Source organism: Rhinolophus sinicus, linkage group LG03, assembly GCF_036562045.2.
Source record: "Rhinolophus sinicus isolate RSC01 linkage group LG03, ASM3656204v1, whole genome shotgun sequence".
In the NCBI taxonomy this organism is placed as follows: domain Eukaryota; kingdom Metazoa; phylum Chordata; class Mammalia; order Chiroptera; family Rhinolophidae; genus Rhinolophus; species Rhinolophus sinicus.
The window spans coordinates 96,462,637-96,489,032 of NC_133753.1; the positions used below are offsets into that span (position 1 = coordinate 96,462,637).

Here is a 26,396-nt window from a genome sequence, read left to right on the forward strand (position 1 = left end):
CAGGGACAAGGTCCTAAATGAAGAACTTGAGGTAGCCTTGAGACTCCAGAAGCCACGATCACCCCTGACCCGAGCTGGCGCCACCAGCTGCCACGCTGATACTGCTCATTGAAAACGAGAGGCTCACCACTCTCAGACTGCTGTTTCATACTGGATGGGCTATTTGATGCTAGTATATCCTGTCACTTGAAAGCACAGAGGACAGACCTATAGCTCAGGCTCAGTGTGAGGGGCTGCAGCCAGTGACCAAAGACGAGACAATGAAGACACCTCGAGCAGAGAACACAGAACACGAGTCAAGGTCAGAATTTCTATTGTATCTGGTGGTGGGAACAAAAATCAATTACAGACTTAGGATTCCAGAAATGTAATTGTTTTTAATATATTTAAAAGCACACACAAGTCTCCTTGATTTATAAAAAAATAAATACATGACAAATTTCTTCATGATCCTGGGGCTCTTATGAGGTCAAATTCTTTAATGGATGTAACGTGTCAATGTAAAACACACGATCAGTGACACACAGAGAAGCATAATCCAGTTGTAAAAGCAAAATTCCTTCAAGGATCAGAATGATCAGTCTTCTCCTGAAGCGCATGTGCAGAGCGGGGAAGTGCGGTTGGGCCCAGCAGTCTCTGACCAGCCCGTCCACAGCGGAAGGAGCCAGGGCAGGAGGGCGCAGCCCGTCAGCTCCCGTGGCCGCCCTGCGGGCCGGCGAGGCGTGTAAGCAGGGCAGACAGACGAGTCCCTCTGGCCTCAGGGCTCCCGCCTCAGCTGACGGCAGCCCACGCGGGCGGTCCTGTCCTTACCCGGGGCTCTGGGAGAGAGAAGACTGAAGGCGCGCTCGTTAAGTCTTTTCATTGTAACACTGAATGGACACCACGACCCCGCCCGAGCAGGGGAAGTGCTTCTTCCGCCACGTGCCCTCAGTGAAGTTTGGCCTGAGCACTTGACAACGCTGCATAACCCGGGGGTTTGGGAATCAGGTTTTCACCCCATGACAAACAACATAAAAACCGAAAATCCAGTCTCATTAGTAGCTAGCTAGATTTTGATTAAAACCTGAAATGTTTTTTTCGTAATTGTCAACAAGGCTGGAATGTATCTGATAGTTTAATCTGTTGTTTCTTTGGCTGTCTTTCAATTAGATCGAGAAGCTGTTTTAACACCTTCAGTCCTATTTTCCAAACCACTTCATTACTGCAATTCTTAAATCGGCTAGTTCTCCATCTTCAGAAAACGTACCCACAACCACCCTCCTAATGGTGAGGGTGTACTTCCGAATAGAAGAGGCCTTCGGCGGAAATGGCGTCTCCCAGGCCCACCGTTCGAACAGGGTCTGTGCACACCAGCACGGGGGTGAAGTGGAAGGACACCCCCTCCCTGTGCCATGAGACCACGGGCTCGTCGGGGTTGAACGTGACCCTGGCACCCGCCCCTGAACGGGAAGTCAGGAACTCGCGTGGCGCCTTCAGGGACACCCGGCTGCTGTCTATGGTTTCCGTGGCGCAGGCCTGCGTCCCGGCCACACGCGCCCCCGCAGCCACGGCCGCCAGCTGGTTGGCCCAGTGCCCGTCCACAGTTGCCAGGATGTGGTAGACCAGCGTGTGGAAATGGATCCTGGTGAGGTCTGAGGCTCGGATCTCACTCTTTCCATGTTCCTTCAAGATCCAGAAGAGGATGTCACTGACCACGCCCACATCGGGAACCCCGTTCCAGGAAGAGAGAGAAGAGTGAGGCCCAGACGCAGACTGGCTGAGAAACAGCAGCTCCTGCTCATTCAGCCCGAGGGAAGTCACCGCAGGAAAGACCTGCTAACAAAAAACAAAACGGAGCGCTCTCTCTGACATCAGAAGGCACCTTGGGCACAACCAAGGACCAACGTCCAGGAAGGAAGGCAGGGCGCTGGCCTCTTCTTTACAAGACTCCCTGCCCCTGAGGTCTGGGCTGGGGAACATCACAGGTCGCTGTTTTGCCTATTCTAGCTCCACCTTCAGTATCATCTGGGATGAACGGAAAGTTACAGTGACACCGTTTTAGACCCACTTTTGTTATACGCCATTACAAGACCAAGGGCAGAGGGGTCCACGGTCTGTATTTCTTTCCCTGGGGCCTGGCCTGCACACCCAGCAGATCCTCTTACCACTGAGGGGACGTCCAGCAGGCGTCACAGCAGTAAAACGGACAGGCCCCTGGCAACGCAGCCTGGATCACAGGGCGCTGTGCAGGTCACCCCCCGGAGCAAGGACAAGTTTCGTGTTAGATCTAAGTTTTTCAGGCAGGTGGGGTGAGGAAGGGGGTATTTAGTAATCACCCTGTGAAACGGGCACCAACCGGGGGCCGCTGAGCCTGTTTTCTGTCCCCCTCGTTGTCTTTCAGGGAGGGATTCCCGCCTCAGAGCCAGAGAACCGCCCAGAGGGGTGTGTCTGTGCAGACGAGCCCTGGATGTGTGCAGGGAGGCAGGAACAGGTGGTGTGTGTGTGTGTGTTCATGTTTGTTTATTAAAACTCATGGCCTGTACCTTTGCTAATGTAACAGCACTGCCATTTACCGCATGGTCTGCACCAGCACTGAGCTGATAATGGCTTTATTTCACTCAGTTCGTCCCGTAGTCCTCGAGGGATGGTCTCCATTTTATACATAAGGGACTGAGGCTCAGAAGGGTTAAGTACACAGTTAACAGAAAATGAAGTAAAAATGGCTTGGTTTTCAAAAAGTGAAAAGATAACCTCAAAAAGAGAACTGTAACTAAAAACTACTGAAAAATACCAGCGTGAACCTTAATGGAAACCGTGGACTTGGGTGGTAAGGAGCGGCAGCGACAAACACACCATGTGGAGCAGCCCGTGTGGTCAGTGGGGGAGGAGGTGGGTGGGCACGGGCAGGGGTGTGTGGGCACTCCACAATCTGCTCGTTTGCCTGGGAATCTAACACTGCCCTAAAAAGTAAAGTCTACTAAAAATCTCATGGAGGGCAATTCAAACTTACAAATGCCTTTCTGCTCCAATCCAGCCAATTTTACTTCTGGGACTTAATCAGGCATCTGCACTTGCTCAGAGGCAAAATAAAATCCTGTACAAAGCGAGTCACTGTAGCGCTGTATGGACTAGCGAAGAGCAATCAACCAAAATGCCCATCAGGGGGCTCAGTTACACAAAGGGCGCTCGCACACACCCATTCTAACACACAGCTGTGAAGACTGAGGACCGCTCTGCGCGGTGACGAAGGTCCCCACATCCACTTAGTGATAAAAAGCCAAGTGCACAGCAGTGTATCCAGTATGCTATGCTATCGTTTTGGCTAAAAAGAGATGAAAAAAGAAGGGCGTATTCCCATATTTGCATATGTACGTACACAGTAACACTGGAGGGGTACAGATGACAGAAATAAGGAGATTACTAACAGTGAGTGGGGGGTGGGGGCATTTGAACCACGAGTACGTTATCCATTAAGGTTAAATGGTAATAAAATGGAGTGTGAACCCACTTGCCCGCGTCATAACGCCAGTAGCAAAGCGAGCCCGACCCAGGCTCCCCACTTCCGTGTCCTCAGGCGTCACTCAGAGCTCTCTGACACAGTGGCAGGCCCGGGGCAGGAGCTGAACGTGATGCCTGGCGGGGAGGGCGGGAAGCCCCACTCCCTCCTTTCTCTGAGCCTCTGGATGTTCAACTGAAAGCAGCTGAGTTGGGCTTTCATTTTTCTCCTTTGAGTTCTGTTGCAGACCATTCACTCCCAACTTCCCCACTCCAGAAGGGGAAGCAGCCCATGAGCACAGTTCCACTGCCTCATTTCTAACCCTCCAGAACAGTTCTGGCTCCTTATCTGGATCTCCAAGGACTTAAGTCTGGGTGGCGTGACAGCTACACCTCATTGAGCTGGCCCTGGACCCCAGACGGCTGGTCCCTCTGTCCCAGGTGCTGCCCACGTGGTTACCTGATGCACGATGCTGCTCATGAACTCCCTGTTGGTCATGCTGGCCAGCTCCAGGTGAATGGGGACACCTGCGGGAATGTCAGAAATGGAGGCCACAACCTGCAAAGGGAGGACAGCGCTGCCATCAGAGGCACAAGTCAGGCGAGAGGAAGCAAATGCCACGTCCCAGGAGGCCAGTGTGTCCTGTCTCTGTTTCCTCTGCATCCCTATGAAAGCTCCCAGCTGTGCAGGTGGCCACGGCCTGCGTGGACGAGGGATGCTTTTTCCCAACAGGGAAACCCAGGCTCTGCAGAAGTGCTGGGCACAGAGAGCAGCAAGAGCTAACTGCCCTGTGTTCATGCCAGCCTGCTCCTGGGGACCTACCCCGAGCAGCGGGCTTCACCTGCTGTCTGGATCTGCAGGAACCACAGTGCAGCTGATGGGAGTGAGATGACACAGAAACACAACGGACACAAATGACAAACAGTGCAGCGTGCAGCCCCGTTCAGGTCAGCACAGGAGCAGAGGCTTGGGCAGGAGACGTTCTGGCCTGGCCTGGCCTGCCCGACTCAAGCGGCCACCCGTGCCTGAAAGAGTATGTGAGCTGGGGGCAGGCTTCAGAGCTTGCTGCCACATGTCCCAGGGAGGCCAGCAGGGGCAGGAATGTGAAGAAACACGAGATCGGTGAGATCTGTGAAATTCTGGAACAGTGCTATTACCTCCAAGAGTCTCTTCCTCTGGAGCTCCTTGCTTTGTCCCTCCATCATGTGCAATCCAGAGAGGACCACCAGGTCTGGCTGGAACTCCTCGAGGCTAGATACAAACACCTCCAGCATATTCATGGCCCCGTTGGAGAGGTCGTGGGAGAAGATGAATCGGTTGGCATGGGGAGCTTGTAACTGGCCCCACTGCTCCTCTAGAAAAGCCCAGTCAACACAATGGGAAGAAAAGGAAGAGGCTTTAAGTCTCCTGGCTGTGGGGGGCTGGCAGGGGCCTCACCAGAGCCTTTGCCCTGAGCAGGCTGGCTTCAGACCGAGTGGTCCCTGGTTACAGAGGCCTAAGGTAATTAAGATGGTGCTGCCTCCAGGAGGACGGGAGTCGGTGACGAAACCAACAAGAACCCGAAACCCCAACCCAACAGAACACAGACACAGGATGGTGCTACATGCCCTTGTCAAGGCGCTGCCAATGAGCGCCCGAGTCCCAGGAAAGCATTCCTGTCTGCCGAGCTTTTCTAACCCAGGACGCCCGTGTCCTTTCCCAGTGGCTGAGCAGAGCATGACGTCCAAATCCCAGCCTACAGTGCACACCAGGCACGTCCCCGCACACAGGACATGCTGCCCGTTCCTGTTTCCCCTTCTAGCAGCATCTGAGCACCTTTCATTTAGTTGAGACCTAAGGAGGCTGCAATTCCAAGTGTCAAGCTGCCTGCACACCCTACCCTGCTGCCCACCAGTGGCTTCCGGGCACTTGGCCCAGAAGGCTGCTCTAACGTCCTGAGTGAGCTGCTTTGGGATGCCGACTGTTCAAGACCAAGTTCAAGTGCTTTCTCCCTAAATGGTCGCTGACTGCTCCAGGCTGAGGTATACACCTTCACTGCTTTCAGAACCCACAGATTTTCCTTTCCATGGTTTGGTGATTAATCATTTTGCTCTGAGTTATCGCTTCGACTATTGTGAGTTAGTAGCCAAACCTGTATCATTACTTCACGTTTCACACATATGCCACACCTTCCTAAACAGACTGCCAGCTCTTTACAGGGAACACGGCATGTCTCTGGTTCCCATCATATTTGCCATGCTCCTGGCAGAGCGCCCACTCAGCGCCTCCTACTCCAATCCAAGCAGAGGGAGGCCAGATCCATCCCTGGCGGGGTCTCCTGGTGGGAGAAGCCTGGAGTCTGTGCCCAAGTTACAGGAGAGGCTCACACGGGCCGCGCGTCAGCACCTCTCGGAACCTGGCTTTCAGTGTGCAGGCGGCAAGGCCCCAGCCTAGAGGTGCTGCCGTGCAGTCCGGTGGGCAGCGACTGACCGAGACCCCAGGATGCCACGTGCCGGGAGGACTGTGCCCCTGCTGCTGTGAGTCCTAAAGCAGGAAAGGCGACAGCGGCCCTCTCTGAGCTTCGTCGGTGAAGCTGCGTGTCAGAGGCTTCACCATGTATAGCTCATGTTCTGCTCCATGAAAACTCGGCACAAAGTTTTCCAAACTCAAGTCAGCCTAAGGGCTGCCTACCGCTTAGGGCAAGTCTTAAACAAAGCCCTCCCTTGAGTACCCAGGGGTGGGAATGGAACCAGTCACCACCAGCATGGCCATCAGGGTGCAAGAACGTACGTTCCAGGTTTACATGGCTCTCCCTCCACGTGAAGGATTTGTCCCATTTATAAAATGCAAGTCCATATGCTGAAACCTAGTTTTTCTTTCCTTCAGAACGTCTGCCCCCAAGGCAGACAAGCCACAGCAGGTTTCCTCATCCTGCAGGTGACCTGCCAGCTGCGGTCGGCAAGCGCCTTCCTTTCTACCACGGGCCTCTCCACACAGAAGCCCCGCCTCTCCTCTCCATGTGTGTGCGTGTGTGTGCACACAGGGCTTATTCGAAAGCATGTGTCCAGCTCGGAGAACCCATCCCTCCTTTGCTTTGAGTTCAGCTTTATTGAATCTATTCATCTGAATGGATTCATTTTGTATGTGGGTCATTTATATAGAAATCTATGAAAGCAAAAAAAAGACATTACCTATTATTATACCCCAATGCAATGGTTATATTTGTTAAAATTATATTCCTATCTTAAATCCTGGCCCATGTCCAAAGAAAATCCCCAATGGTGGTGCAGAGCTGAGTGTAGCACTCCAACTCTGCTTCCTCTGAAGCTCCAATGTGAGGCCAGCCCCCCCGCCCGCCCCACCCCTGAAGGCTTTCCTCACTGCGCCACCTGCAAGCAGGCCTGACCACTTCCCTCCCACGCCACCACTGCACCCTCTTACAGGACTTGGCACATGACTTTGCAATCACTTGTTAAGAGCCCGTCTCTTGCAGTGGACTGTGAGCAGATGGCAGGGCCCAGGTCTTCTGCTACCAGCACAGCCCTAATGCCTCACACTGTGCCGGGCACACAGCCATGGGAACGAACACCAAAAGAATACGTGAGTGACAGCACAGACTGATGACATCAACGCCCATGGCAACAAAAAGCATGTGTGTGAACTGCACGTCCAGTATTCCCCCATCTGACGAGACTCTGTGCAGGAGAAAAATACATGATATTAGAGCTCTCCACGGGCAAGACCTGCCGCTGGCCCTTACAGAGTGAAACTGCTAAGAATAAGCAGCACTGCCTGCCTTAACCTTGTTAAAAAGAGCCACACAGTATTCAGAGTAAACCAGTTGCTTCAAGGGAAAAGCGAGAGGCACAAATAAACAGGCTCCCACAGGTGAACACAAGGAGGGAGCGGGAGCCGTTCACCGGCCGTTTCCATGGCACTGAGGACCGATGCAGCGGCTGGAGAAGCAAATGACTAAAACGCACACAGGGGGAGTCCCTATGAATGGCCAATGTCCCTCTTTTCTCAGCCACTAAGTCAGCCAAACCTATGAAGTGACTCAATGGCTCCCTAACCCGAAGCCTGAAAATAAACTTCTCTGGAGAAGTCTGGTAGGAGGAGGGAAAAAAGTTGACGAATCCTCTCTGGGAATTTATTCATCCAGGTCAGAGAAAAGCAGGGGATACATTTCTGCTGAGAGGTGACCTGAGGGCTGCTGCCACCAAACTAAGCTTCCCTCCAGGGGCTGATGAAATTGTAACTTCACACAGAGTTTAATAAAAGGCCACTGCTTTATACTAAGAAAATATGGCCGAGAAAAGGAAAACTGAAGTGTGAACCTAATAAACCAAAGCACAGGGGCAATCTCCTTTCAAGATAGGCTGTGCCATCCTCTTGGCTACATGCGAGGCTTGTGGCAGATACAGAGCAGTTGCAGTGAGGACACCCGTCCTGCACGCTGTTGTCACCAGGGAAAATGACAGAAACCACCACCAGACAGGTCCCACGTCCATGAGGCGAGGCAGCAGCACGCCCAGGGCTCAGCTGCAGCTTTCCCGGCCCTTCCCATGCAGTCTCGCTCACGCCTTCCTTGCACGTGAGAGCCGCAGTACTGACGCGCTAACCTCCTGATCTGCACTGGGCTCCAGGCAGCAGGAACCAGCGCTCTGAGTTCCCGTTTGGGGAGAAAACTCAGAACAGCGGAGAGAAACTCAGAACATGCATATTAGCAAACATGAACTGTCTGCTCCGATATCCCGTCTCTCATTTTCCGGCCCTTCCTAACTTCCTGATTCGAGTAAGCCCCCGAAGAGAACCAGAAACAAGAAACAACTCCTTTTTGTACTTGGAGAAAGGCATAATTTTCAAGAAGCACTATATCTCATGTCTTACATTACAGTCAATTACTCTGGTAGGTGAGGTTCTCTTAATTGTCTGACTTGGAAGCAGTTCACTGAAGTGTATTAAGTAAGTGCTGCTTTAAGGTACCAATTAGTCTGTTTAGATGCTTGAGTCTTGAATCAGAAATTCGAGAGACTCATTTCTGAACAGAGGAGAAATGCCACAGCAAACACACAGCATCGTATAAACAGAAATAAGTTAGGTTCAGGTGTTTCGGATTCTCTTAGCAGTGAGATCTGCAGTCTGTGTAACACGTAAAATGTCCTGGGGTGGGGAGGGAGGGGGTGGTCTGGAGGGATACACCTGAAACATCAGATGATGGGAAATAATGTCAGTGTTGTTAAATACAGTAACTTCCACTTACACCCCAAGGGAAAACAAAGTGCTTCAAAGGAAGTTTGCCGGAGGCCTGGGATCCGTCCTGAGCAGCTTGGGACAGTTGGCCAGAAAGACTCAGGGCAGAGTCCAGCAGACTGGAGCAGATGGTATCTGCCCTGCCCTTTCTTAGCAATAAGGAAAATCATTACATGTGTAACACGTTTTCATTTTTATTCAAGAGCCTGCTTTCCTACAGCCCGATTTCTCCTGGGTTCAGACCAATTCTGTTCGTACACCTAGAATTTTCTCCGATGTTGTTGTAATACTCTAGCACTCTCCAAAGAGACAATGGCCAGTATCAGAGCAACAGAACCATGAGGTCAGGAAAGCTCTGGAAAGGCAGAACAGGATCGTACTAACTTACAAAGATAAATTTCTAGCACAGCCACACCGCAATCTAACAAAAAGTCCCGACGAGTCTCACACCATTTCTTACTCAATTCTCTTACCTACTTGATACTCTAAAATGAGGTGGAACTCATCCACTTCCTGCAGTGACTCCGGTGGAACAAATACATTGTCATCAAGAAGTTCATGCAGTTTTGGACCAACTGGACCGCAGAGAAGGACCTGGGGACAAGAAACATGAAGGCTATCAGACCTTCCCTTTTCCAGGGCATATGTGTAACAACAGAAAAGGCACTTCTGTTCATGTTAACAAAATACTGGAATCCCCCCTGATTCTGAAAGTTTTTGGTTTGGAGGTATGTAGGGCAGGGGCTATTACGAGGGTTTAGGCCTCTGGAGCATGAGGCTACAATGTACCCAGAAACGAGAGGCGGACAAAAGACCCATGTCACACATGTCAGACAGGTAGCTATGCAGCGGCAGTATCCCATACACCCTGTTAGGGAATCGAGGGTTGTGTCCCCTCAAAATTCCGATGTTGGACTCTAATTGCCAATGTGATGACATCTGGAGATAGAGCTTTTAGGAAGCAATTAAGGTTAAATGAGGTCACATGGGTGAGGTCCTAAGCCATTAGGATTGATAGCTTTATAGGAAAAGGGAGAGAAAGAGATCCCGTTCTTTCTCCACCACACACACTGGAAGAAAGGCCATCTGTGAGGACACAGCAAAAAGGTGGCTGTCTGCAGGCCAGGAAGAGAGCCCTCGCCAGAAACTGAACCCTGCTGGAAGCTTGACCTTGGACTTTTCAGCCTCCAAAACTGTGAGCAAATAAATGTTTGTTGTTTAAGCCACTCCAGTCTATGGCATTTTGTTATAATGGCAGCCTGAGCAGACTAAGACACACCCTACCCTACTTTCTCTCTTCTTTACTCACTCACATCTGTGTAGACAAACAGATACAGGATGGTCCTTCCCCAAAGTTGCCAGATGAAAACAGTTGTTTGAATTTTACACAGTATAGAAAAGAACCTCAGGATCACAATACCCTCCACAGCCAGGTGACCTGACTTGTGGGATCAGGCTTCCCAGAGACAACAGCACCATTTCAGATTTAATACGCCCCACCCAGAAGCTTCAAAAGGCATTTTTACTTGCTAATTAACTGCATGTTTATACAGAGGCACCTTCAGCTTCTGGGTAAAAATACATCTCAACCTGACCTATTCCCTTTCTGCCTTGACACACGCCTATTATTTGCCAATTCTGAAAAGTCTTGCCCCTACCATTTTATTATTATTTTTCTCTAATTCTTGGCTAGAACTTCAGCTTCCAAGATGAGATAAAATTGGCCAGTTTGCCCTCCTGCCTGAAATAACAAGAAAAAAAAACAAAAAACAAAAACAGCCGATGAAATATATGAAGCAATGGTTTTCAAAATATTTAGACATTGGGCAACAAATGACAGGAAAAAACTGAGTAAGCCCTACAAATGCCTCAGCAAATTACCTTAAAAGAGTTTCCAGATAATGCACTTCTGAAAGAATTCATCAGCAGCAGACCAGAACAAGAAATGTGAAAGGAAATCCTTCAGGCAGAAGGAAAATGACAGCAGATGGAAATATAGCTCTAAACAAAAGAATGCAGGGTGGCCTAATGGCTCAGTTGGTTAGAGCGCTAGCTCTTAACAACAAGGTTGCCGGTTCAATTCCCACATGGGATGCTGGGCTGTGACCCCTGCAACTAAAGATTGAAAACGGCAACTGGACTTGGAGCTGAGCTGCGCCCTCCACAACTAGATTGAAGGATAGGCCCTGGAGAAACACACTGTTCCCCAATATTCCCCAATAAAATTTAAAAAACAACAACAAAGGAATGAAGAGCACCAAAAATGGTAAACTCTGGATAATAAAATCTCTTTTTTCATTATTTAAATCTCTTTAAAAGATAATTAACTATTAAAGAAAAGTATCGACAACATAGTGTGAGGTTTATAAGATATGTAAAAGTAAACTATATGGCAACAACAGTATGAAGACCCGAGGGGAGAAATGAAATCACACTGTTGTAAAGTTCTTACATTCTACGAGGTGGTATACTATTATCACTTGAAAGCAGACTGTGATAAGCTAAAAATGTACATTTTACACCCTTAAGCAACCACTAATATAACAAAACAGAGAATTACAGCTAATAAGCCAGAGAAGAAAATATGAAGTCATAGAAAAAAATCCAAATGAGTGCAGAAAAAGAGGAACAAGGGAAGATAAAGAGGCGGGACAAATAGAAAACAAAGAGCAAGATGTCAGATTTAAACCTAATCTGATATAACAACAATCACATTAAATGTAAATGGTCTAAACACCCCAACTAAAAGACAGATTGTCAAAGTGTATTAAAAAGCAAGCCCCAACTACATGCTGCCTACAAGATATGTTTTAAAGACACAAAATAAGTTAAAAGCAGAGGATGGAAAAAGCTATATCATACTAAACTAAGCAAAAGAAAGCTGGAATGGCTATTTTAATCAAAATAGATTTCAGATCAAAGAATAGTATAAAATGATTTTCTTTATCCCTGGTAATGATAAAGGGGTCAATTCATGAAGGGAATGTACAACTCTAAAACAGTTATGCATCTAATAACAGAGCTTAAAACTATACAGTACAAAAAGTTACAGAACTGCAAAGGAAACAGGTTAAGTCCACAATTATAGCTGAAGATGTCAATACCCCTCTCTCAATAACTGATAAATCACGTAGACAGAAAATCAGTAAGAATACAGAAGACTTGAATAACACAACCAACCAACATTGCTTAACTGATATTTATAGAACACTCTACCCAACAACAGCAGAATATACATGCTTTTCAAGTGCACATGGAACTTCACAAAGATAAACCACAGTCTGGGCCACAAAAAAAGTCTCAATAAATTTAATAGGAGTCAGGGAAGCATATTCTCTGACCATAATAGAATTAAAATAGAAATCAAAAACAGAAAGATATCTGGAAAACCACCAAACATTTAGAAACTAAGTAACATACTTCTAAGTAGTCCAGGAATGTGAAAATAGCCCATTTCAAGAAATCAAAAGGAAATGAGAAAGAATTTGAACTGAATGAAAATAAAAACACAATGTATCAAAACCTGTGGGATGCAGCTAAAACAGTTGAGATTTTTATAGCACTAAAAAACAACTCATATGATGAAAACATGAACAGTCCCAAATCAATGCTCTCAGCTTCTACCTTGAGAAACCAGAAAAAAAGCAAGTCAAATTTAAAGTAAACAGAAATCAATAAAATAGAAAAGAAAAAAAAAACAACAAAAAAAATCAATGAACCCAAAAATCTCATTATTAAAGGATAAGATCAGTAAAATTGACAGACCTCCAGCCAAACTGATCAAGGAAAAAAAGACATAATTTACCAATATTAGAAATGAGAGCTAACTTCACTACAGATTCTAAAGCTCTTAAAGGGATATGGGAACCTTACGATTAATTTTATGCTAACAAATTCAACAACTTAGATGAAGTGGACAAATTCCTTGAAGGAAAAAAGTATTGAAGCTCACTCAAGAAATAGAAAATCTTGGGCCAGCCCAGTGGCTCAGGCAGTTAGAGCTCCATGCTCCTAACTCCGAAGGCGATTCCCACATGGGCCAGTGGGCTCTCAACCACAAGGTTGCCAGTTCAACTCCCGCAAGGGATGGTGGGCTGCGCCCCCTGCAACTAGCAACGGCAACTGGACCTGAGGCTGAGCTGCACCCTCCACAACTAAGACTGAAAGGACAACAACTTGAAGCTGAATGGCACCCTCCACAACTAAGACTGAAAGGACAACTTGACTTGGAAAAAAGTCCTGGAAATACACACTGTTCCCCAATAAAGTCCTGTTCCCCTTCCCCAATAAAATCTTAAAAAAAAAAAAAAAAAAAAAAAGAAATAGAAAATCTCAATTTCTCTGTATCTATTAAAGAAATGAGTTTTCTTAAAAACCTCACATCAAAAACTCCAGGCCTAGAGGGCTTCACTGGTGAATTCTGCCAACATTTAAGGAAGGCATAATACTAATTCTATACAAATTCTTAAAATAAATAAATAAATAAATAAATAAATGAAAAATACTTTCCAACTCATTCTAAGGTCAGTATTACCCTGATTCCAAAACCAGACATACAAGGGAAAAAAACAAACAAACAAACAAATAAAAAAACACTACAAACCAGTATTCCTCTTGGAAATTGACATAAAAATTTAAAACAAAATTTTAGTAAACTGAACCCAACAATATATAAAAAGGATAATACAACAGAATCATGTGGGGTTTATCATTTGAAAATCAATGTAATTACCATATACCAAACTAAAAAACAAAACCCACACAATCATCTCAATAGATGCAACTCCTCATTCTTGGCTAAGTCCTACAGATATGTTTTTCAAAGGTACTCTCCCTCCTGCAATCTGGTTTCTATTCCACTAAATCTGCCTTTGCTATATGCACCAGGATCTATTTCTGAGACACAATACAGCACAGTTACTAAAAATATGGACTCTAAAGCTAGACTACTTGGGTTCAAATCCCAGCTCTCCCCCTTACTAGGTATGTGACCTAGAACAGTTTAAACTTCTTCATGCCCCATTTTTCCTATCTACGAAATGGGATACTAGGACTTCCCATATAGGGTATCATGAGGATTAAATGAGTTACTATATATGTAGAGCACTTGAGAGAGTGCCTGGCATACAATAAGGCCCATGTACGTGTTAGCTATTATTAGCAGTAGTACTACCTTTGGAAAATACCTAGTTCTTAACCCCGGGTAGTGCTGACGATCTCTCGGTCCATGTTGAGAAGAATTTCGGCAAGTTAAACTGAATCTGAGAGCAGTATAGAGTGGTGAGGTCATGGCAGAGTCTGGCACTTGAATCCTGGCTCCATCATTTACTGGCTAGGTGACCCTGGGTACATTACATAACCTCTTTTCTCATTTCTAAAAGGGTGATAATACCTTACTTCACCAGACTGTTGTGAGGACTGAGTAACCTATCCCCTTTCTCTCCTCCATCTCCTACCAAGGCCAGACTTGTTTTTACCAAAATACTTTCCAGTTAGACTGGTCCCAGGCCCAGCTTCTCCAGAGACCAACAGCAAACGCTGGTCTCAGGGGAGGTCGATACTGAAAGGTCAATCTTGTGCTAACCCAGGGCTTCCCGGGTGTGGTCCTCCGAGAGGCCAGAATTACCTTTTAGGGACACCTTCACCCTCACCCCCCGCCCAACGTCCAGGATTCTGATGGGAAGGGTGTGGACTCTCATTAATGAGCTTATGATTGACCCTTCCTTCTCTTCTATCCATTAGCTGGTAATATTTCTGAAGGTCAGCCCTGGAATTTCTAATCTCTATTTGGGAGTTAATTATTGTTGATAATGACTACAAAAAAAAAAAAAAAAAAAAAAAATCTCTGTATTTTCCACCCTAAACTTCATGAGAACTTTAACTGTTACTAAAATGTGAATGTTCACACTTGAGTGTGCTCTCCACACCCAAGCATACCCATCTCCTGGTGGACAGTGTGGCTCCATATAAATTTCCCCCTCAAACTGCTGATCATCTGTCTAAATTACTGGGCCCATTTCTGGGCATTTGATTTTCTGCCCCTGATCCATATTTCTATTTTCAGGCTGGTTCCCCCAAACTGTGTATGGTTCCCTTTCTCGATGGTCAGCAGCACACTAGAAAGCATGTGCCAAGTTTGTTTACTCCGGACTGACCTTTGTTAAATCTAAACCTATCTTCTTTGTCTTCACGTGTGGTCTAGCGCAGTGATTCCATTTTAGTAGCCTTTAGATAGATGCGTTTCTCCTCTTCTGGCTGCTCCAATCCAAACCTTCATCATTTTATAGTAGGGCGACACCAATAACCTCCTTGCCGGCCTCCCCCCTCAAACCTATTCTACTTAGAGCAAAAGAACCTTCTTATGCAGATGGTATTCTGAACACAGCAGTAATTTTTAATTCTATTAAACCCCCAATGGTGTAAGACTTGAAGACAGCCCCCCCTTACTGATCTCTATCAGCACGGGGCGGGGGGACTTCATTTTTCAACACTCTGGATGCAGACTCACCAATACAGCCAACGAAGTTTCCTCCCATCGCTATCTAATCCCCGACTCCTGAGCCCACACGCTCTTAACCATGACACCATACAGTACTCATGAGTGGGGATGCCAGGGTCCTGGTTAGAACCGTTCCATTTCTTATTAGCTGTGACCTGCTCTGTGCCTCAAGGTTCACGTGGAAAGCAAGACAATAACAATACCAACAACGGTATCAACTAGCCTTGGAGGCCACTGCAGGTTAAATGAGACAATCCATTTAAATCAGTAAGTGAATGTCAGGCCGTGGCAAGCACTCAGGAAGCATCAGCGGCCACCAAGCTCCTGTTGTTCCTATACCGCCTCCCAGAAGAGGCCCAGAGTCTGGCATATAGTAAGTGGACCGTAAGCTGAATTGTTCTTGCTCCTAAAATTACTGAAAATTAGTGGAAAGCACGGGTTTTATCTGAAAATTTGACCTACCTTTAAATCTGAGTTGGCTGCAAATTTCTGTCCAATTAAAGCTGCATTTCCTCCTACATAGTGCTGTAAGATAGTTCAAGGTTATTAGATGGAATTTTAGCATAACTATTTTACCCAATTTTAACAATTTTTAATTCATTGAATTTATATAGTCTATTTTTTTTTCCAAAAAAATGTGAGGTGACTTTATAAGGACACACAGGTAAGTTTCATAAAACCTTAAACCCATAGGAAAACAGACAGTGAGTTATAAGGAAAGGTGAAGAAAACAAATATGCTAGCCATGGAAATCAGTATAATTGCCTTAACCATAGGTCACATTTGGCCTTGAGCTTCCAGGAAGCCCAAACAGATAAAGGAAACACGGAAAATGTGCACAGATCTTAATCTCTACACCGTCATTCTTGCTAAAAATGAGTGTATGACTATGTCACTCTCCTGAAAATCATTCAGTAAACACTACAAATGAACTACAATCCAACCCCTTAGTCTGCCCCCTCCTTTCCACCATCTGCTGCCTTCTCTCCCCACGATGCCTGCCGTGCTCCGTGGGCCTGCCTCTCTCTGCCCTGAGTACCCGCGTGTGGTCTGATGAGGACGCCTGCCCTTCTCACACACGGGTATTAATAAATCCCCATCATTCTCAGTATATTACCTCTTCACAGCGCCTTCTGCTCCCCTTTCCCCAGCCCCCCCAGGACTGCACACCCTCTGCTACCTTATACCCAGAACAAACCCCTACTATGGACCCTGTCCACTTGGGCTGTCATCGTCTGGGTACATGCCTAGCCCCTTCAGAAAGGGACTGTCCTTTTCTTACAGTAAGTGCTCAGCAAATGTTTACTGTTAAACTTTGAGAAAGGAAGAAACGCTGGTGGGATAGGAAATAAAAGGCTCTCCTAGGAGTCAATTCTACAGCTAAGGGGTCCTCATCTAGGACAATGATGTCTCCTAAACACCGCATCTCTCAGCGGACAACCTAGAGCAGGAGAAAGATGATTCAAGGCTGGGATTGCACGTTGCTGACTAAGGCTTGTTCCTGTGCTTCCGGAAGCTGACAAGCAGGAGACGGGCTGGTGCTCTGTTCTGACAGCTGCGGAGCCTCATCCAGAGTCTGGCCGCGCGGAATGCTCCCACCTGCCCCCCAGTCCTCACACCCGCAGAGGCACAGACTGAATAATTCAGTTAGATGGCAGACATCACTTTCATCCCAAGGTTTGTGCCAACCAATCACTAGGTTTGGCTGGGACAGTAACAGTTTTCAAAGATAAATTTAAAACTTTCTGTGATACGAGGCCGAATGGCCTTTTAACACGTTAGCCTTAATTTTTTATTTAACTATGATGGTTAGAATTTACTAAATATCTTGGGGGAAATGTTAAGATTCTATGAAATAGATTTGAGTTTTCTTGTAATAGTTATTAACTGTTGTTTATAGTTAACCTGCTTTATGCTTTAAGGAGGTTTGAAAAGGCACCAAATGTAGTGTCACCCGAATGGAAGATAAACAACATGCTTTAGACTTTACAATGTTAAGAAATAATCTGGATGATCTAAAAGCTAGATAAAGTTTCTATTGAAAAACAAATTTTTTTTTGGCATTATGAAACAAAAGGCAAGATCAAGGGACACGAGAATAGAAATCAAATGACCATAAAGACTTTTAAGCAGTAGACTCGTCATCATGTTGAAACTATTAAGATTCTTTCATAAGAGATCAGTTGCAAAATGACTGTGACTGAAATTTTAATAGCTTGCTGTCTCCTTCAGAAACTCAGCTGGGTAATGCCCGTGCCCATTTCTAATGTTCAAATGGGCAGCTTCAAAAGAAAAAAAAAAAAAACTTTAAAAAGTCATCAAAATAAGTGGTTGTAAAGAATGGCCTGTGAAAGGTACCAATTAAAAATGGCATGAAGAGCTTCCCCAGCTAGAGCCACACCTACACTGAGGTGACGCTCCAAAGGAAGACTGTAGGTGAGAAGAATCTGGGGCGACATGGGATGGAGTGGAGAGATGCCTAAATAATCAACCAAAATTCAGCTTCAAGAGGGCATGCGGGCACAGTAGCAACAGGTATGCTGGGCTGAGGGCACGAGCCTGGCTGGGTCTCCGGCCTCAGCACCACTTTTCACTCTGTGTGAGCCTTGAGGAAGGGTCTGGGCCATGCAGGCGCCAGGAGGGCGTGGGGTTCCCTACTTCTGTGTCTGACAGGTTCTACTCTGTAGACCAGTGGTTCTCAAAACAAGGTGCTCCAAACAGCATCAATATAACCAGGAAACTTGCCGGAAGCGTCAATTCTTGGGTCTCATCCCACATGCAATGAATCAGAAACACTGGAATGGGGCCTAGGAATCTGTTTCAGTATCTCCTCCAAGAGATTCTAATGCTCAAGTCTGACAATCCAATCTAAACCTGTGGTTCTCAACCAGGGGTGACTCTGCATCACCCTGGGAACATTTTTAACTGTCACGATTGGGGAAAAGGCCAGTGGGCAGAGGCCAGAGATGCTACTAAACATCTTATGGCGTGCAGGCCAGCCCCCGCGCCAGAGCTGTGTAGCCCAGAAGGTCAGCAGTGCTGCAGATGAGAAACCCTGCTGTGGAGCACAGGACGTGAGGCCCAGCCCCTGTACCAGGCAAAGCGGGAACTAGTTCCCTGTGGGCTGGGCCTGTTCTGCTCAGGAAGGCCTAGGCCATGGTAAGATTACCGCAAGTTATCAGTCACAAGCAATCCCCAATCAGTTAGTAGCTATCTTTCCTACCTTAAACTTGGGGAACACGAAAAAAACAGCAATTTAATGGATGAACCAGATCTGAAATTTTAGTAAATATGCTTCATAAATGCTGGCTGAATTGATCTGACTAGAAATAGCAGTGTTAATGGAAGGGCAGATACAGTTTTACAAAAAGAGAAAACACTGCAGAATTGAGCGCAAACACTCATTCTCTTGGGGTGAACTGGAGGGAAGTTGTGGTTGCGTCCAGGAACCACAGAGTAGAGATATCTTTTCCCTATCTTAATTTACTCCCGGCACAGCAAACAGACCTGGGCTCCCGGGAACTCTGATGCAATCTGGGCAATGTCATTGAAAGCGTCCTTATCGCTGAAGAAGCGCTCAGCAGCTGCTCCCTTCCCCAGGAAGTGACCGAAGGCTTCTTCCAGATCATTCTTTGAATGCAGGATGGAGTGATCTTTCCCATTCCCAGGATTCAGGCCAAGCGCCTGCAAGAGCTTCACCCCTGAGAGCACTACATCCACACATGCATTGACTCTGGAAGGAAGGAGGAAAGAGACCGTGTGAAAGAAGCAAGCAGTGAGCTGTATTCAAACAGAAAACAGACAAAGTGGGTCTGAAAACTTAGCTGGAAAGTAAATAACACATGGCAGAGGGAAGATTACTTTATCTGAATGTATGTCTTAGATCAGAACCCAGGACTCTTCAATTTTGGCAAAATTTTACACAGTTACAAAGAGAGAAGACAGGTGCTCAGCATTTCAGGAGAAAGCTATTATAACACAAATGAGCATTTCTGAGAAAATTCTGGTGGAGCCAAACCGTCTGGATTCACACTGGCTGTGTGACTTGGGCAAGTCACATTAATTTCTGTGTGTCTCAGTTTCCTCATTTACATCCTGGCATAACACAAGTCTTTAACTCATAGAGCTGTTGTGAAGATTAAATAAGTTAATATACTCTTAGGAACTCACTGCTTGGTGCAGAGTAAGCAAAATAGAAGTTTTGGTCAAAAGTCAAATATCAGACACCTTCCCTCGCAAGACACATTAGGATGGAGGTGAGATACACTAACTACCTAAATGTCTGAACACTCCCAGCTGCAACTCTTAGAGCTGAGTGCTGCCTGACACCCAGGTGCCGGCGGCCTCGTGGTAACTCATCACTTGGCAGGTGTTCACGGGTCCTATGAACAGCAAAGGGCTGGTGAGAAGCCAGCGCTGCACCACCTGCCGGCTCTGTGGAAATTATAAAGTACGAAGGTTGTCTGGCCTGTGCGTGTGCAGGAAAAGCTCTGGCTTATGTTGTCAGTGTGTCTTCGCTAAAAGCCATCTCTTAAGAGAAGGGCCAAATAATTTGGGTAGTTGGGTGAGGTCTTCCTGCCCGCACGGTCACTTCATTCCTGCAGTCAGTTTGTGTCATGAGCGGGCATGTGTCTCTCCCTTGCCCTTGTAAAGCTTCCCTGGATGTTGTAAATAATATACAGCCCACACAGGAACCTTTAATACTTATTTGCCTATCGGGGATGTCATTCTTGGCAGTGGGGCTGGATGACTACACACAGGCAACTCCCAGCCTCTAAGAAGAGCGCGGCTCACGACGAGCAGGCCAAGCGAACAGCTCCTGTGAACAGGGTGGCGAGGCTTCCAGGTGAGCTCTGGGCAGCTCTGAAACCAGAAGGCAAACTCATCAATAAAGAGGGCCCCATGCACCGGATTTCAGTGTAAAATATATAGCTGCAATGTTCCCTTTCTAGTCGCTTTTGAAAAGCTCTGGATCCGGAAAATAACACACCATGTCATTAACGGTGGCAAACTCTAAGAAGAGGAATGAGATTGTGGTAAGGGAGAGAAATTTCACTTTTCATTAAATATATTTCTAATGTTTAAAGCATGTATTTTATAACTTAGCAAATAAGTATTAAAGGTTCCTATGTAGGCTGTATATTATTTACAACAGCCAAGGAAGGTTTACAAGGGCAAGGGAGAGACACACCCCCCCATGACACAAACTGACTGCATCCTCCTCTTGTCCTAAGGCTTCTTCTATTATTATAACTCATCCCCTATGGATCGCATGCTTTGAAGATGATTGTTGCCTACAAAAATGTAAACATTTAAATACAAAGTTTCTTATTCTTTTAAAATCAGACACATAGAATGACTCTGGTCTACTGGAAAGGCTGTAGGTTAGTATGCTTTTCAGAGCGTAAAACAGACATACATGAGGCAGGTGTTTCATGATATGTTCAAAACACATTCCCTTCACAGCTTTACATAATAAACCAAACACCTTGAAACTCCTCTCAATTCCACCTATACACCGTGTCCTGTAGACGTTAGACATCTGAAGTGCAAAATCTTAATAGGAACACAGGTATCCCTGGCTGTCAGACTCTAGTAGGTTCCCAAGTTTCACACCGTGAGAGTTCGGGTAGCACGGAATACTATCTCTGCCAAACAGCTCTATCAAGACAACGTATCCAGGTCAGCCGGTTGGCTCAGTGGTTGGAGCGCGGTGCTCAGAACACCAAGGCCACCGATTCGATTCCCACATGGGCCAGTGAGAGACATCAGCTTGAGCTTGGAGCTGAGCCGCCAGCGGTTGGCTGGTTGGCTCAGTGGTTGGAGCGCGGTGCTTATAACTCAAAGGTCGCCGGTTCTAGTCCCACATGGGCCAGTGAGCTGCAACCCCCCCCCCCAACTAGATTGAAGACAACAGCTTGACATGGGGCAGCTGATGGGTCCTGGAAAAACACACTGTTCCCCAATATTCCCCAATAAACAAAATAAAAGAAAAAGAAAAAAGAAAGAAAATGGATTTAGGTCCTGAGTCTGGAAACACATCACCTCCATATCTAATTCTCCTGAGACGTTAAACAGTTTGATTCTTCAACGATGGTAATGGAGGAAGCTGAGTTGCAAGTTAAAAAAACACAAAACCTGGGGTTGGCCTGTTAGCTCAGTTGGTTAGAGCGCGGTGCTAATAACACCAAGGTTGCCGGTTCGATCCCCACATGGGCCCCTGTGAGCTACGCCCTCCTTAAAAAACAAAAAACCCCAAAACTGAAAGAACAATGTTCACCATGTTTTCCAACACAAGACAAAACCCAACAGAACCAATTTTGAGTTAAAAAAATGTAACCACCACAGGAATGTTTTCCATCCCTACCTAATGTCAGGACTGCTAGAGAGAAAAACAATCTGAGAGAGGAAAACTTTATTTGGTAGCTTTTGTGATAAAAAGATCACTGAGCATCTCCTATGTGCCAGATACCAAACTCAATATTTTAAATGTGCTTTCTACTTGTATTTTATAAAATTTTAACCAGAGCAAGAATCCTTCTCTGCACTTACAATTCAACAGCATACTAAAATGTAAACAAGTGCACTACCTAAGGTGCTTTATTATCAGGGGAAATAAAGGGTGGGAGGGGGGCAAAAGAACCACGAGACAAAACTATGCTCACGTGACAGGCAAAATGTCACACAAAATGTATGAAAGATTACAATGTGAGTTTGGAGAAAACAGACACAGATGAAACAAGCAGAAAACGAAGTAAGGCAACAGATGCTGAATGCCCGAACAAGAGGCTGAAAGGGCGAGCAGAGAGGGTGCTGGGAGCCCAGGCTTCCAGGCCTGTTACTGGGGATTGGTTAGGGTAGGAGTTGGGGGTGGACACACACTCCCCCCTTCTAGGCTGTAAGTTCCTTAAAGGCAAGGACGGTGGATTTTGTCACCTCCCTTCTGTTTCATCATCTGTAAAATGTTTCCTAAGGTTATTTTTTTGCTGTAACTCTACACCTGCGATGTTAGAAGAGCTAATCACAACCACTACAAGATACAGACTGCAGAGAAGAGAAATCCAGAATGGCAAGGACAGCAGTCCCTGGGCTGAACGCTGGACAACGCTCTGGAGAGAGAAAGAAGGCAGGCATTTACAGATGGAGCACACCAATTTGCAAAACGTCCTAAGACAGGAAAGCAGTCGTCACTGCTTTCAGCAGAGACATCTGAGGCTGGGGGTTAACTAACATTCCAAAGACCACCACTGGATGAGCCAAATTCAAACCCAGATTTATCTGATATTGAAGCCCACACACAAGCGAAGATGTGGATGAGGGATTAACCTTGTTTGGACACAATAAGAATGCTGTTCTAGTTAGAACGGAGCATTTGAACAGGGGAGAAGAGCAAGCTAGGATTCAAAGGTCAAGGTGAGGTCAGGTGTCGGGGAGCAAACACCAGGATGAGGGGCTCATCATTCACCCAGGGAGCCTTGGGTGCCAGGGTCTGATCTTGAAGCAGGGGAGGCGGGACACAGTCTAGAAAGATGTGCTAGTGGGCTCGCCACTGACCTTGAAACTACTCTTACCGGTTATTTGTCTGGTCCCTTGCCACCAGCCCCTCACATGCTAGTACCTCCCCAAATTCCACCCTTGCCATTTACCTTCCCTTTTTGTTCTCTTCCTGGGGGACGCCATCCAGTCTCTGGCTTCACCCTAAATGCTGGTGTCTCCAAAATCTGTAGCTCTGCTCAATACGCACTCTAGCCTTTAGTAGTCAGCAGCTGGGGCTCAGCTTCACGTGAAATCCCACAGTGTGTGCATTTCCCGTCCTCTGAAATCAAACTGGGGACCTTCCACCACAAACTTGTTCCTTTTTCTTAATCTCTCCGAATGGCAACAATGTGGCATGAACAGGAGCCACGAATGGGTTCCTTGTGCCTCTGGCACTTGCTAACTCTGTGACAAATCAATGTTTCTAAGCCTCAGTTTACTCATCTGTGAAAAGTGGCTGACAATATCTGTATCTGCCTACAGAAAGTTGTTATAAGCCCCCAAATATCAAAAACCTGTCAGTTCTGACAGCCTTTCTTTACTCTGGGACATCCAACCCATCACATCTCACATGTTTAGCACCATTGTCAAGCAAGAACAGCTTTGCGCCTTCACCCAGACCCCGACTAGTGGCAGGGTCTCAGTATTTTCCTCCTCATGAATCCCATTACATTGTGGGCTGTGAGTGTCTGAGAGTAAGAACATGGGTGTGCGTGTGTTCTCCTGAGAAGCTACAACACTCACTACAAGTGAGGTTCTGACACAAGGCCTGCAGCTCCTCTCACCTACCCCAGCGCACTCCTGTCTTCAGGCTGCAAATCCCCTTGGGTAATGAGAAATGTTCCCCATGGATGTGTGTCACCCACAAAAATGATGTGAAACAGTCAAACAGGTTAGAACCACTGCTCAAAACCCACCTTTCACATTCCCCCCGTTATTCTCGGCAAAGAACTTTTCATCACTTACCTGCTTATAAACCCATCACCTACTGTTATCAAAAGCCCTGCCTGGCATCATTTCTTGACATCTCTCTACCATGAAGTACTTGCCCTAAAACCAGGGCCAAAGTGCTGTTCCCAAACTATGTGCTTTTCCACATTTGGTTCTTTCTGCCTCAGTGGATTTATTCCCCCGTCTTCACACGGAGAATTTCCATTCCTTCTCCAGGGCCTACCCCATGTAAGTCACTACAGCGAAATATATTTTCTAAGCTGGCGACAAGATGTCCCACCCCACGTGCTCTTTTTTCACGATGTGATGCTGATACTACTCCCGTCAATGTGCGTTCTATGTCCCTTCCTCTGAAAACCAGTTGGACCTGTGACATGGTAGAAGTGCCACTATGTGCTTCTGAGGTTGGGTCGCACAAGGCATTAAGAAGGCTTCTGCCTGGTCCTCCCGGGACATTCTGTCTCCTAACCCAGCCACCCTGCTGTGAGCAAGCTGAACAGCTACTTGAACACCTACTGGCGTTCATGCAAAACCCCAGCTGAGGTACAGGAAAACCACCATCAACCGTAAAGATGATTCCAGTCTCAGCCACCATCTGACCGAAACTGCATGAGAGCCCAAGTGAGAACTGTCTGGCTGAGACCAATCAAACCTCAGAGTCATGAGAGATAATAAAATAATCATGTGTTAGTCTACCCAGTTCTGGGTAAGTGGGACATCACCTTCTCAGATGGAGCTTTTTCTCACATCTCATCCTGGGAAGAATTAGCAATCTTTCTTTGAGACACAACGCTACCTTGTTTTGACAACTAGTTCAGCAAAATTTCATAGTTTCTATGGACAGCACTGTGTTGTCCTCCCCCTATTCATATGTTGAAGCCCTAACCACAAATGTGACTGTATCTGGAGATAGAGACTATTTAAGGAGGTAGTTTAAGGTTAAAGTTAAGGTTAATATTGAAGGTTAAAGGAGGCTCCCATCCGATGGGACTAGTGTCCCTATAAGAAGAGGAAGAGACATCAAGGAGGGCCCATGCACACAGGAAAGGCCACACAAGTACACAGCCTGCAAGTCAGGACGCCAGGAAGACAGGACTCCCCAGAAACCAACTGCTATAAAAAATACTAGCTAACATTTGAGTGCTCTTTAAAGCAGACACCATGCTGGATTATACAGATTATTTCACTTAATCTTCAGGATAACTTTGCTCTACTTTACCCTTCCTGGCCCCAATGATCACAGAAACTTGTGGAGTATTTGCTAGAAGGCCACTTTTGTATGGTGCTTTTCAGGTAATGGCAAGATATTAAAGTCGAACTGAGACAGGGACTAACGTTAGTGTAAAGGAAATAATTACATTCCCTGAGAATACAACGGAGGCTCCGCCATTTGGGAGAACCCTCCCTATACATGCAGTCACTTAAGTCGGGAAGAAAAGTTCCAGGAAGGTCATGTTTAACGCATGGAAGGCTGCAGAGTTGAGAACTGATAATAAAGACGAAAAAATGGTAGCTGAACCTGAAAATCAACAAGCCACCAGTGAGCTTTAAGAGAGGAGTTTCAGTAGAGTGACGGTCTCCAGGCTATGGCGTTAAGGAAGAGGAAACAAGGCGGAAAGAAATAAAGTCGGCAGTTAAAAAGCGACCACTTCCTCAAGAAATTTGGAAGAGGAAGAAGGACGCGGTCAAAGTGGGTAGGACTAAGCAAGCATTTAGACTGAAAACCAAAGAGCAGTCGCCAATTTCTGCTTCATTCCCTGCAGAAACGGGAATGAAGGAAGCTCGCACGTGAAGGTGACAGGCTGAGCCGACTTCCAAAGGCTACTTAAGGCTGGAACTGCGGAGACGAGGGAAGGGCGCAGGGACAAGCCGAGAGGAAACAGAAACAGCAATCTGGTGAGTCCCCGCAGCAGTGACGAAAGGCGCTCGTTTCAGACGTCCGACGCTTCTCGCCAAGGAGAGCGCGTGGACACCAGCGCCAAGGCACCTCCAGGGGACCTCTGGGAACCCGTTTCCACGCGCGTTCCAACTTCCCAGTTCCCACGCCGCCCGCCGTCCGCCAAGGAGGCCCTCGGAGGCCGGGAGCGCCCTCAGCCCCTGGAGAGGCCCAGGGACGCAGAACCCGCAGGCACTCACCCCACGGCCACGCGGCGCCAGCGTCGGGCCGGCCGCACGATGAGTGCGTCCCAGGCGGCCGCCAACCGGCGCTCGGGAGAGCCGGGTCCCGGGAGCGCGGGCCCCAGCTGCAGCGAGCTCCACAGCGAGCGCAGCGCCGAGCTGGGCAGCTGCGGCTCCAGCAGGAAGACGCAGCCGACCGCCAGCGCCAGGAAGCCCGCGTACGCAGAGCCGCGCCACAGCGCCATGGGGACGAGACGCGAGATCTTCCCCTTCAGGCTCCGCTCCCGGCCCGCGCCTCTTCCGGGCTTAGCGCGCGCCGACGTCGATACGCGCGCCACGTCACGGCGGCGCGCCACGGCCTCCCCGAAAGGGCGGGGCTACGGACGTAGGGAGGGGCGAGGAGTCCTCTTGGTCCCAGTGTTGGTGGTTAGGGGCGCGGTGCGCGGCCCCGAAGTGGGTGGGACAAAGGCCGTGGTGGAGGTCCGGGCGCTGCAACCTTTCCCGGAATTCCAGTCGTACCCTAAAATAGAAGGGCGAGGATATCTTTGTTTTCCCAGTAAAACGATTATGAAGTGGGCAAACCTT

At 47.1% G+C, this 26,396-nt stretch overlaps 2 protein-coding genes across 7 annotated transcripts in view; one reads left to right on the top strand and one right to left on the bottom strand.

Annotated features, from left to right (window-relative positions):
• Positions 1-2,601, top strand: part of BBS4 (Bardet-Biedl syndrome 4) — a 55,160-nt gene extending 52,559 nt beyond the window's left edge. Inside the window, exon 20 of one of the 2 annotated variants that reach the window (XR_002137728.2) lies at positions 1-2,601. The gene's annotated coding sequence lies outside the window, so the exon portion shown is untranslated. The other variant, XR_012494860.1, reaches the window with a different exon arrangement.
• On the bottom strand, positions 297-26,132 carry ADPGK (ADP dependent glucokinase). Of its 5 annotated transcripts, none has more exons than XM_019735954.2 (7): positions 25,830-26,132; positions 18,714-18,939; positions 15,669-15,731; positions 9,181-9,301; positions 4,633-4,829; positions 3,935-4,033; positions 297-1,812 (listed from the first exon to the last, which is right to left on the bottom strand). In XM_019735954.2, the coding sequence occupies exons 1-7, from the start codon at positions 26,054-26,056 to the stop codon at positions 1,261-1,263; spliced, it is 1,485 nt and encodes a 494-aa protein (XP_019591513.2). In that variant the 5' UTR covers positions 26,057-26,132; the 3' UTR covers positions 297-1,260. The 5 variants fall into 5 exon arrangements, with proteins under 5 accessions (XP_019591513.2, XP_019591512.2, XP_074184348.1 ...); XM_019735953.2 differs by having other exon boundaries at positions 297-1,815; positions 25,830-26,131; XM_074328247.1 differs by lacking the exon at positions 18,714-18,939 and having other exon boundaries at positions 297-1,815; positions 25,830-26,128.
• Between the last annotated feature and the right edge of the window lie 264 nt (positions 26,133-26,396).